The sequence below is a fragment of the Prionailurus bengalensis genome, chromosome A3 (genome assembly GCF_016509475.1).
Source record: "Prionailurus bengalensis isolate Pbe53 chromosome A3, Fcat_Pben_1.1_paternal_pri, whole genome shotgun sequence".
Taxonomy (NCBI): Eukaryota; Metazoa; Chordata; class Mammalia; order Carnivora; family Felidae; genus Prionailurus; species Prionailurus bengalensis.
In genome coordinates, this window is record NC_057354.1 from 117,971,589 (window position 1) to 117,983,956 (window position 12,368).

Consider the following 12,368-nt stretch of genomic DNA (forward strand, 5'->3'; position numbering starts at 1 on the left):
TCTTAGCAATTTTGCCAGTCTCTGAGCAGTGGTGACTGCCCCAATATCTGCTCCTTGTTTCTGCTCACCTCTACAAATCTGCTACTTCAACAAGTCATGAGACTTATTTTCACAGGTGGCCCCCGTCCAGAATGATCCGACAAAAGATAAGACAGAATCCCACTTCTGAAGAAACAAGGCCTCTGCTTGTCATTAACGATGTGCCCAGAATGGATGGTCCTGACTGTTCTTTGCTGCTTCCTTTTTTTTTTCTAGAACTCATGCCTTAATGTGAAGTGATAGAAACAAGCAGCTTGGCCCTCCTGCCTTGGCTGGACTCCACATCACACGTGACAGCCCTGAGCGGCCCTGGCGGCACCTGTCAGAAACCAACACACACATCTGAACAGTCAGGCCTAATTCCCAAGAAGCTGTTTTAACTTGACATCCGAAAATGTATTACATCTAGAAGTATTTTACTGGGTGTGTGTTCAGGGCATATGTGTGCACGTTCTGCAACTGAGGTGTTCTATAAATACCAGATATGGGTTGTAGAAAAAAGCATCACGTACAGAGCGTACTTAATTCCATTTAGTAATGTTTTCAATTTGTGTCTGACCTCTGGCAACAGAGGTGGAATTTTCTCAACATGAATAAAAAAGTATGCTAAGCACATAATTTACACACAATTTTCACTTAAAATCCCAAAAATATGCTGGAACTTGGTGACCATCAGTTACCAGCCCAGTGCTTTTAGATGAGGGTACTGAGGCCAAGGTGAAGTTTCCTTCCCAAGATCACATGGGCAATTGATGAGAGTGCCCAGATCAGACCCAGGTCTCCTAGCTCCCAGGCCACTCTTTTTTTGCATGGTCTTTAGTTACTGTTACATTTCTTCCTCCAACAGTTCAAAGGCAACTCTGCTTCCAGTGCTAAGTGTATGTTTCTACTTTGATATTCTATAAAAATCCCAAACCAATTCTCCTATCCTTTGCTTTCAGCTCTGTAAGACATCTATTTTTCCAAGGAAGAAAAATACGTGACCATAACTCACAAACAAGGAGGTAGCTGTCCTTGGTTATCAGATTTTCACAATGGCTGGGTGGGATCATCAGAATCCTCGCCGGAGCGCTGGGTAGCATTCGAACACTATAACAAAGTTCACGTCCATGACAAAGATGAATTGATCTTCCAGCTATTCTTCTCATGTGCAGTTTCTTCTGGCTTACACGATGAGACCAGAAAGTAAACCCTAACCCTGTTTTCCACTGAGAAAGCAGGATGGAAGGACGGATCCGAAGGGGGTGGGGTGGGGTTCAGTCCTTAAAGCAGACCTCAGAAGGGCCAAAGAGTGGAATCAAAAGAAGCCAGGGACACAGATGCAGGGCCTGTAAAAGATGGCCTGAGGGGTCCTGCCCGAGGGGAGTAAGGAGGCTGAGCTGGGCTGTAATTGCTCTGTTCCTGGTACGGCCTGGTTCGTGAAGGCTGGAAGGATGGTAAAACAGCTCCGTCGGGATGAGGGCTGTATTAGCAGTAATTGATGGCCAGGATTTTTAAGGGAGCTTATCATTTCACAGCAACAGATGTCAGGTTCTAATAAATAACATGTTCTCTCTGACCTACGCAATTTGGAGAGGATGCCTGGACGTCAGGCAGATCTGGATTCCTCTCCATCTCCGTTGCTCTCTCTTCTGAAAGGAAAAACAAACCAAATCCCTTGAAGACACTTTTCAAAATGATTCTCTCTGAGAGTTCAAGGATCCAATAATTCCGTGTTATTTATTTGCTTTACTTTTCTCTTCACAGCGTCTACGTTTCTAAACCCCTGGAGGGAAAGGCGTGCTCACCCACGCAGGAAGCCAGGGCATGTGGGTGAGGGGAAGGCTCGGGGACCTCGGCCTTCCTCAGTTCCAGCCTGGTTCTGTTCCTGTCTTCCCAGGGCACTCTGATGGCCCAAGCTGTGCTGGCTGGACCAGAAAATTCCCTCTTCTCTTCAGAGGGGAGTTCAGCTAAGATGAGACTGGGTTTGGGATTTTTTAAAGGGAATTCTTCCAAGGGAACTTAAGGCAAAATAAAAGAATAAAGAAAACCCATGAATCATAGCAACATTGGAACTGCAGGTTCTATCACTGTGGCACAGCACCCTGAGAGGCCAAACCTGGTAGCTTTGCCTGCCTCGGTGCCCTCCCTTCTGCCAATGACTCTTTTGGCCCAGAGCAACTCGCTTCTGTAGCTGCTCCCCCTTGCAGAAGGGCTGTGGGGGTGAGCAATCACAATTGGGCACAACCCTTACCTTTCTGGTCATCTCCCTACCCTTGGGTGCAGATGGGGGTTCCAGAAATATGGCTATAAACAGGAGGAGGGATGGGGCCCAGGGAGGTAGAGGGGAGAAGGGGAGGTAGCGGTCCAGGGAGAGGGAGGGTGGCAATGTCCCTATCAGGGTTTTCCGTAACACTGATGGGTGTCACACATGTCAGAGTGTCCCTCTGGCCAGCTGACCAAGCACGGGGACTGCAGAGAGAGGCCTGACTCTGCAATGAAATCTCAATAGGAACAAAGCATAATTTGAGCTGCCTTAAGGAGCTACCCACAAGGAAGCAAAGAAGTAAGTGATTAATTTCTGGAAAGACAAACACATATAACAGGCTGACATTATAACCACTTACACTTCACCAACACCCCTCCCTGAGTCTTCCCCTAGTCCCAAGAATTCTCAGGCTTCAGGGCTCCTGCGACCACACCATGTACTAACCTCTTTGAATTGGGGTTTCCACACTGAGTTCCATAGCATCTGAGGGACCTGAAGGGGCCTCGAGCCACAGTAAGGGTGGGGATGGGCAGCAAATCAGGTGGGGACATCTAACCCCCTTCTCTTGAATCAAGGAGAGGAGATCTATTTTTATTGGGTGTATTTAGAGGACGGATGCCCAAGACTGATTGAAGCATTTGGCAGCTAATGACAAGTTTGGAGAAAACTGTGTCTTTGGGAATATATAGGTATTAACAGTGAAAGATTCCTGAAATAGTCCAGAATGTACAATCTTTTAAAAACGCCTGAAAGAGAAAATTATTCTGCAAAGACAACTGGATGACAAATTATAAAAGTGTGCATGGCGAAGAACATATGGTGAATTACGGACTGCTTTGGGACCATTTGGATAGGTTTCTAAATAAGAAAATAACAACTCTCTGACCTTGAGGCAAGAAGGGAAACAACAAATGGTTTTAGGAGGTTCATGAATTACTCCCATGTGTTGACTGAGAAGCTATTTTTTGAAATATTCTTTAAGTGATTCCATTTATATAACGGGTTTTATTTGTGACAAGCCATTGCAGTGAGTGGTTTGGGGTTAAATCCTATTCTCAGATACTACTTAGGCCTCTAGAATCAACCTGATGTTTTACACAATGAAGCTCATGGAAAACTCACTCCATCTACTCACAGATTTATCAGACTAGAAAGGATTACAAAAAAAATCATCTGATTCATTCATCTAGACAGATCTAAAGCTGTATACAAGATACCAATGTAGGTAACTAGTAAGTTCAGTTTGTTTTTTTTTAAGTGATAGTTGGTTTTATGTAGATTAAACAACTGAAGTATGGATTTTTCCAACTTTCTAAGCTGGCCTGGCTGGCACCAAGAAGAGACAGCCATAGGTGATGGTGTGCATAGATGGGGCAGCCTAGAATCTAAGAATCTCTGGCCAAGTCACTGAGGCCAGGGGACTGTTTAGTTGGGTGCAGTGCTGACTCTGCTATCCTTTAATTAAAAATCTTTTTCCCTACAGGGATAGTGACATTAATAGTGAACATCGACTGAATGCTCACGACATGCCAGACCCTACGCTGGACAACTCACCTACACTACCCTGTGTGGGAAGCAGAATTCTAAGATGGCCCCTGAGATTTCTCACCCCTTGTATAATAATCCCCAGGACTATGAAAATGTTGGATTTCATTTCTATGGTTTCATGTTATGCTACATGAAACAGATGACTTTAAGAAAGGGAGATTGGGGCGCCTGGGTGGCGCAGTTGGTTGAGCGTCCGACTTCAGCCAGGTCACGATCTCGCAGTCCGGGAGTTCGAGCCCCACGTCAGGCTCTGGGCTGATGGCTCGGAGCCTGGAGCCTGTTTCCGATTCTGTGTCTCCCTCTCTCTCTGCCCCTCCCCCGTTCATGCTCTGTCTCTCTCTGTCCCAAAAATAAATAAACGTTGAAAAAAAAAATTAAAAAAAAAAAAAAAAGAAAGGGAGATTAACAGTAGAACTGACCTAATCAAATGAACCCTTTGAATGATCTGAGTCCAGAAGTCAGTGACACCAAAATCAGAGATTAGAAACAGTAGGATTTGATGCACCACTGCTGGCTTGATGATGTGAAGGGGCCACATGGCAGGAAATGGCCTCCAGCTGACAGCCTGTAAAGCAACCAGCACCTTAGTCCTACAACCACAAGGAACTAAACTCTGCCAACAACATGAATGCGCTTGGAAGAGGCCCTGGGCCTCAGATGAGAAAGCAGCCCCAGCCAACACCTTGACTTTAGTCATTTGGGACCCTGAAAAGAGACCCAGGAAGGTTGTACCAGACTCCTAATCCATAGAAACTATGAGATAATAATTTGTGCTGTTCTAAGTTGTTAAGTGTGTGGTAATCTCTTAGTTAATAATGGAACACCATACACACCATTTGATACTCATAATCACCCTCTAAAACTAGATTCCCCATTTAATAGATAAGGAGACAGACTTCAGGGAGATTATAAATTTGCCCAAAGTCACACAGATAGTGAGTGGCAGAGACAGGTTTCAACCCAGCTGTCCTGACTTCAGGGTCAGTGCTCTTAACTGCCACATGCATTTCCTCTCTGTATTTATGTTATTCAAGTGCCAGGCCTCTGAGGGGGTTGAGTCAGACAAGTGGTAAACAGAAAGGGGAACTGTATCTGTCTGCCTGGGGACAGATGTACAGAAAGTCAGAGGCCCTGTGTTGAGCCCTGACTCTATTAGAAGCTAGCTGTGTGCCCTCAGGAAAGACACTTAATCACTCTGAGCCTAAGTTTCTTTATCTGCATGAAGGACAGTGAGGATTTCTACACTGTACACCCCCCCCCCCCCAAACACACAGGGCTGCTGAGATGATCCCATGAAGGTGTGTGAGGGTGCACTGAGAATGGTGAGGTCCACAGGGCAGGCAAAGGTGCCTGGATGGCATATGCAGGCACAGCTTTTGACTTCAGCTTCCATCTTAAGAAGCTTGAAAAAGGAGAACAAATTAAACTGAAAATAAATAGTAGAAGTAACCAAGAGGAAAAGCATAGATTAATAAAATAAATAGCTTTCTTTGTAAAGATCAGTAAAAATGATAAATCCCTAGCTAGACTGTTCTAAGAAAAGGGGAGAGAAAAGAATAGAAACTTTCACTATAAGGACTGAAAGAAGTTCTATCATTAGAGCCCACAGATATTAAAAGAAAAATGAGGGAATATTATCAACAATCTCACGCCAATCATTTCAACAACTTAGACAACTTACTTAAAGGAAACACTACTTGCTAAAACCAACACAAGAAAAAATGGTGAATATCCCTGTATTTAGTAAGGATTTCTTTGAATTTCTTCCCATAAATAAAACTCTATCAAACATTAAAAAAAAAAAACCAGTGCCAAACCTACACAGACTCTTTCAGAAAACAAAGGTGGAAGGAAAAATTGCCAGTTCATTTTATGAAGCCAGCATGGTGCTTTTATCAAAATCTGACAAGGACAACAGAAGAAATTTCAAATCAGTATCACTCACGAACATGTAAAAAATTTTAACACACTGTTAGCAAATCAAATCTAATAATCTAAAAAAGGATAAAATATCATGACTGAGAAGGCTTATTTACCCCTGGAATGCAAGGTTGGTCCAATATTCAAAAACTAATTAAGGTAATTTATTACTTTAATAGAATAAAGCAAAACCATAGGATCAGGCCAATAGATACAGAAAAAGCATTCTACAGAATTCAACACCCCATTCACGATAAAAACTCTTAGCAAACTGGGAATATAAGAGGACTTCTTCGTGTGATAGAGACATCTATATAAAACTTACTGCTAACATCAGCCCTAATGTGGAGACATAAGGCCAGATATCTGATCTTACCACTGTGTACTAAACTGCAGATCCCAGCCAGTGCAATTAGGTAAGGAAAAGAAATTTAAAGCCATAAAAATTATAAAGTGAAAATAAAAAGTAAAGCTGTAAGAAGTGATGTGATTGTTTATGTAAAAAATGCTAAGAAAACTATAAAAAAGCTACTAGAATTTAGTACTAGTTGTGAATTTAGCAATGTGACAGGACACCAGGTCAACACAGAAAAATTGTCTGTATTCCTATATACTAGCAGTAAGACAGAAATAAAATCTAAAAAAACTATCATTTGCAATAAAAGTAAAATCACTAAAAAAATACACAAGCCTTCTACACTGAAATCTCAAAACACTTTTCAGAAAAATTAAAGAAGACCTAAATAAAACCCTATTCATTGACTGGAAGATTCGATATTGCTAAAACGCCAATTTTCCCCTGGTTGATCTATAGATTTAACACCATCTCAACCAAAACCTCAGTGGGTTTTTTTTTTAAGGGGAAAATGGAGTTGGAATTGGCAAACCAATTTTAAAATGTATGTGGAAATGCAAAGAACCCAGAATAGCCAAAACAATCTTCGAAAAGAACAAAGTTGAAGAATTTACGTTTCCTGATTTTAAGAAATATTGGTATTGGTATCCAAACAGAAAAACAGACCAATGAAACAGAACAGAGTATCCAGAAATAGACCCACTCATATGTAGTCAATTTATTTTGACAAAAGCATGAAGGTGATTCAATAGAGAAAGAAAAGTTTTTTTCAACACATGTTGCTGGAATACCTGGATATATATAAACAATTAACTTCAGCCTTTACCTCATACCATACACAGAACTTAATTTGGGATGAGATGGATCAGAGACCTCAATATCAAGCCAAAATGAAAGCTTCTAAGAAAAAAATGTTGAAGAATCTCTTCATGACCTCGTGGTAGACAAATAATTATGAGGCTACGAAAAGCATTAACATAAAAAGAAAACACTAATAAAATAAATTTCATTAAAAATAAAACCTTTCTTGTCATCAAAAGACATCATTAAGAAAATGAAAAGGCAAGCTACAGATTGGGAGAAAATACTTGTAATACATAAATCTGACAAAATTATAAATAACTCCTAAAACTCAATAATAAAAAGACCAACAACCCAATTAAATATAGGCAAAATTTGAACAGATGCTACTTAAAAGAAGGCATACCAATAAGCACATGAAAAGATGATCAACATCATTAATCATCAGGAAATCAAGATTAAAAAAACACAATGAAATCTCATTTCATCCCCTCTGGAATAGCCAAAAATAAAAAGACTGACAATACCAAGTGTTGGAGAGGATATGGAACAAATGGAACCCTGTGTATTGCCCATGGGAGTGTAAAGTGGTATAAAGACTTCATAAAAAATTTGTCAGTTTCTTATAAAGTTAGTCATACACATACTCCCAACCCCAGTTATTTACTCAAGAATTGAAACCATATGTCTATGAAAAAGGCTTATATAAGAATGTTCTTTAGCAGCTTAATTCATAAAGTCCCCAAACTGGAAACAACCCAAATATATATATGCAGACGAATGGATTAACAAATTATGATATATTTCTATAATGGAAATTCCTCAGCAGTAAAAAAGGAATGCCATAACCAATAATTTTAAAATAATTATACTAAATACAAAAAAACACACAAAAGAGTATGATCTGTACTATTCCATTTATAAGAAGTGTCTAGAAAAGAAAAAACTAAGACATGTGATAGAAATCAGACAGTGTCTGTCCTGGCGATGAGGAGACTAATTGGAAAGGATAGAAGGTAACTTTGTCAAAACTCCATCAAAAGACAGTCTTAAACCTGTTCACTTCGTTGCATGTACATGACACTGTATGTAAATTACACTGCAATAAATATCTTTCAAAAAGATATATACACAAAGCCCCTGCCTTCAAAGAACTCACAATTTAAGGAAAGGAAACAATATAAAGATGTGAAAAATCAAAGGATAATACAAAAGAGATTTCACAGCAGTACACCTGGTCCCTGACTTACAATGGTTCCACTTAACAATCTTTTGACTTTACCATGGTGCAAAAGCAACATGCATTCAGTAGAAACCATACTTTTGAGTTCTGAATTTTGATCTCTTCCCAGGCTAGTGACAGGTGGTAGGATTCTTGTGATGCTGGGCAGAGGCAGTGAGCTGTAGCATCAAGTCCACCCCTCGATCACGAAGGTGAACAACTGATACACTTATACGAGCATTCTGTCCTCACACAACCATATTGTCTTTCACTTTCAGTACAGTATTCAGTAAATTATGTGATATATTCAACACTATATTATGAAATAAGCTTTGCGTTCAATGATCTTGCCCAACTGTGGCTAATATAAGTGTCCTGAGCACATTGAAGGAAGTGCAGGGCTAAGCTAGGATGTTGGGTAGGTTAGGCGTAGTAAATGCACTTTCTACTTACGAATGATATTTTCAACTATAACGATGGGTTTATAGGGACATGACCCTTTCGTAAGTTAAGGAAGATCTGTACATGACCAACAGTCAACTGAGACTAGGAAGAGTGGAAGAAGCTGCCTGTGTATTAGCATGGATGGGGAAAACCATAGGGAAGAACACTGAAGGATCTGAAGGAGCAGAAAGAGGGCGAGGGGAAGGGGCGAGCAAAGGCAGCAGTGGAACAAAGCAGAAGCTAAACACAAGAGTCTTTCATAAGTCCACTCGTTGACTGACCCTTCATATCAGGTCCATCCAATAGGGAGGAGTACGGTCTTGTTTTACAGGATGAAGTTCAGAAAGATTAATGGCCCTGCCCAAGGCCGCAGAGCTTATTCGATTAGAACCTGTGATAGGAGCTGGGCATGCGTGACCCCAAAGCCTGTGCGCCGTCATTAGAGGGCATTTTTCTTGTGAGGACAGAATTTGCCGGACAGCCATGCGCAAGAAGCACATGTCATAGGAAAAGCTCGGATCAGTGCCAGAAAGCGTCCTTTCTGAGTTCACATGTTTAGAACTTTGCTCTACAGGAGGGAATAAACAGCTGACTCCACTCAGAGAGCTCTACTGCTGTTCATAAACCGTGAGAGTGTTTATGTCATGGGCAGAGCTCTCCAAGTGAATTATAGCCTTTTACGCACTGAGCACATACAATATTTTCAGAGGACAAAGAAACAGGGTGTGGAAGGAATGCTACAGTTGACCTTTCTCTCTTTCTGTCCTTTCTCTCCAACCTTCTCCAGCAATCTTAAGCCTATCCTGCATGGACAGTTCTCTGATTGTGTTTATCCATTACCTGCCTTTCTGACACAACCCAGGAAAGTTACTCACTTCAATTTAAGAAGCGAGCTTTTAAACTATTTCTTCTTCCTAGGATGAGTGGCTGGCTTTCTCTTTTATTACATTTAAAATGAATCCATCTTCCCTACAGTAGAAAGCAGATTTTTTTTAACGTTACTTCAGATGTTTTCTTTAGACTGGTGTTAACATAAAGCAAATGTCTCTTGCATCTCTGAACCAATCTGTTAAGATAAACAGGCTTCACTTACGATATTCCTATACTGAAATCATAGGCTCATGGTCTGCAACTCCCTAAAGACTCAATTCATACATGCTAAAAGGTCTAGTTCAGAAACACACACACACACACACACACACACACACACACACACACAGCTTTGCCATGGAAACCACAAGGACATGTCTGGTTCAGAGTCCATAGCACGTACCACAAATAACAGCCCATCTTCTAAGGGCAGATCTTGTATATACACAAGGAAAGCCCAGACAATTAAACAACTGCAATACCTCAAACATAAAGCTTACTTTTTAATCCCTTTCTTCAAGTCTATTTCAAGACACCAAAGTCTCAATGATTGTTCTTAGGTACATTTGATTATGTCTGTTGTTTTCCTTAAACACAATTTCAGACTTGGACATCATGGATAAAAAGGGAAAATACAGGGAGAAAGGGCACACTGAAGTTTCAGATAACAACAATTCTGGATTCCACATGAGTCTGGGAAGGTGTGTGTTTCTACAGAAAGCAGCCCTGTCATTATTTAACAGAGCCCCAATCCTGATTAGGTGGAGGCTTTGTACTACAGAAAGTACAGGGGATGCCAGCAGGCACCCTGGGAAGGGTGTCAGGGAGGGGAAGCAAGAGCAACAGGTCCTACTAATCGAGAACATTCTAGGTCTGGAAGGCCAGGTTTTGTCAGTACTTAAAACTGTCAGAAGTTTGGTATGATAAAGACTTTGATCTCTCTTGCTGGGCTACAAATTCCATGAAGACGTGGACAACTTTCAATTTGTTTATCGCTGTATCCCCAGCATGGAGCTCACTGCCATGGGGGATGCTCAATAAACAGAGAAGGAGTGAAGGAAAAGGACGCTTAATAAGTATTCTTCATTTGTGTGATTCTGTGAATTTCATCATCCTTCAGCTGGGCTCACAGGTATGATCATATGGTGGTTCAGAGTGAGTGATAAAGTAATAGCCACCTGCCATTCTAACCATGATTGATTCTTGGAAACTATGATTTTAAGCCACTGTTGCTTCAGTATAGGAGGCCATGGTTCAACAAGACTGGGGTTCCAGACACTGAAGTCTTATCCACAAGGAACACTCAACATACTTTTACATTTACGTATTCTATATGACTTGTGAATGCTTTCCACAGATAGGTTCACGTGCAGTACTTAAATCCCTAAACTCCAAACTCTAGCTAACTTCAACCTCTATCAAATTTCCAACCTACTTCCATCCCTGTGGATTCTAATAGTTCTAAGCTATTTGTGTAGCCATTTATTGAGTCGAGGAACACACAGGCCCTATTTTGGGCAATGGCTGTAGAGACACAATGAGGTATATAATCACTTTGTTCCTTCAGACATTACAGTTCCACGTGAAAAACTCAGTACTGGATTCATGTATTCACTGAAAAAATCCTATTTGTTTACCATCAGGTGAAATTTTCCATTTAAAAAAAAATATATGAAAGTAGTTGCTAACATTTTCATCATCGACATCATTTATCCGCTATTCTAACTTCTATCTAGTACTTTTTCTCCAATCTAAACAGACAGATTTCAGAAACATCCTGTAACCCATTAAAAAAAGAAAAACAATCTACCTGATGAGGCTAGATAAGGGGTTGGCAAACTTTTTCTGTAAAGGGACAAATAGCAAATACTTTTTGCTTTGCAGGTCCTATGTGATCTGTTGTAATTTCTCACTCTGCCACGTTAGCAGCCATGCGAACAGCCACACAAAATAAGTAAAGAAATGGGCATGGCAATGTTTCAATAAAACTTTATTTTCAAAAACAGGCATAGGACGGAATTTAGCCTGTAAGCAATAGTTTGCCAACCCCTGGACTAGATAAACAAAATGCTCCTATTTATAGGAAATAGCAACGGATTCACTTACTTTGCTCTTTTGGCCATCTCATTTCCATCCCATCTGGGGCTGTATGGATAATTTTTTTGGGCCTGGGAATAAAGCTGTCCACTGTTGGTAAAGTGATAGACAGACTGGAATGTGAGAGTCGGCTGGTCTCGAGGGAAAAACAGGGGCAGGTCGACTGCAAAGACAAAAGAAAGGAAAAAAAGTTATGGTTTCAACATATGGGTTAAACTTGAATGTTGGGTACAGGACTCTATCTGAACTACAAACAGTTTGAGATTTAGGTAAAACATATGGAGGGAGGGGCCAAGAAATACCAAGGTGCCTTCCCTGACTTCAAGGAGTTTACAATCTAGGCACATAAATGAAAATCACACATAAAAATAAATTTAACCAATATGAGGCATGATTGTGTGGCTGCTGCTATGAAATGGTCACAGAAGCTGGGCACTCCCAGCCATGTGAATTCCTCCTATGGCATTTACCTTGTCTAGTATTTAGTAGGGAAGTTAGTTGATTATTTTTTTAAAGTCTCTATTAAATCACAAACTCTTCAAAGGTCAGGCAGTATCTTCCTCATCTAGAATTTGATGGAGGGGGTGGGACGGAGGCTGTCCTTAAAAAATGGATTTGGAATGGGGAGCAGGAGGGGCAGGTGATAATCTTTATATTTTATAGGATATGGCCACTGGACTACCAGAAAAAATAAAGTTATCACTTTACTTCCAATCAAGCAGTGAATTCTGCTACTCAGCAGTTTGAAGCATCTCCAGATGTGTTACCACATATAGTTCCTAAACCAGTGGGGGCTCCTTAATGGAACGCAACAGGGACTAATC

At 40.7% G+C, this 12,368-nt stretch overlaps 1 protein-coding gene across 3 annotated transcripts in view; it reads right to left on the reverse strand.

The window, feature by feature from the left end:
- Nucleotides 1–12,368, reverse strand: part of BABAM2 (BRISC and BRCA1 A complex member 2) — a 403,550-nt gene that overhangs the window by 22,208 nt on the left and 368,974 nt on the right. For all 3 annotated transcript variants that reach the window (XM_043604241.1, XM_043604240.1, XM_043604242.1), the window contains exon 11: nt 11,554–11,707. In XM_043604241.1, coding sequence (XP_043460176.1) covers nt 11,554–11,707 — 154 coding nt within the window. The remainder of the gene's footprint in view (nt 1–11,553; nt 11,708–12,368) is intronic.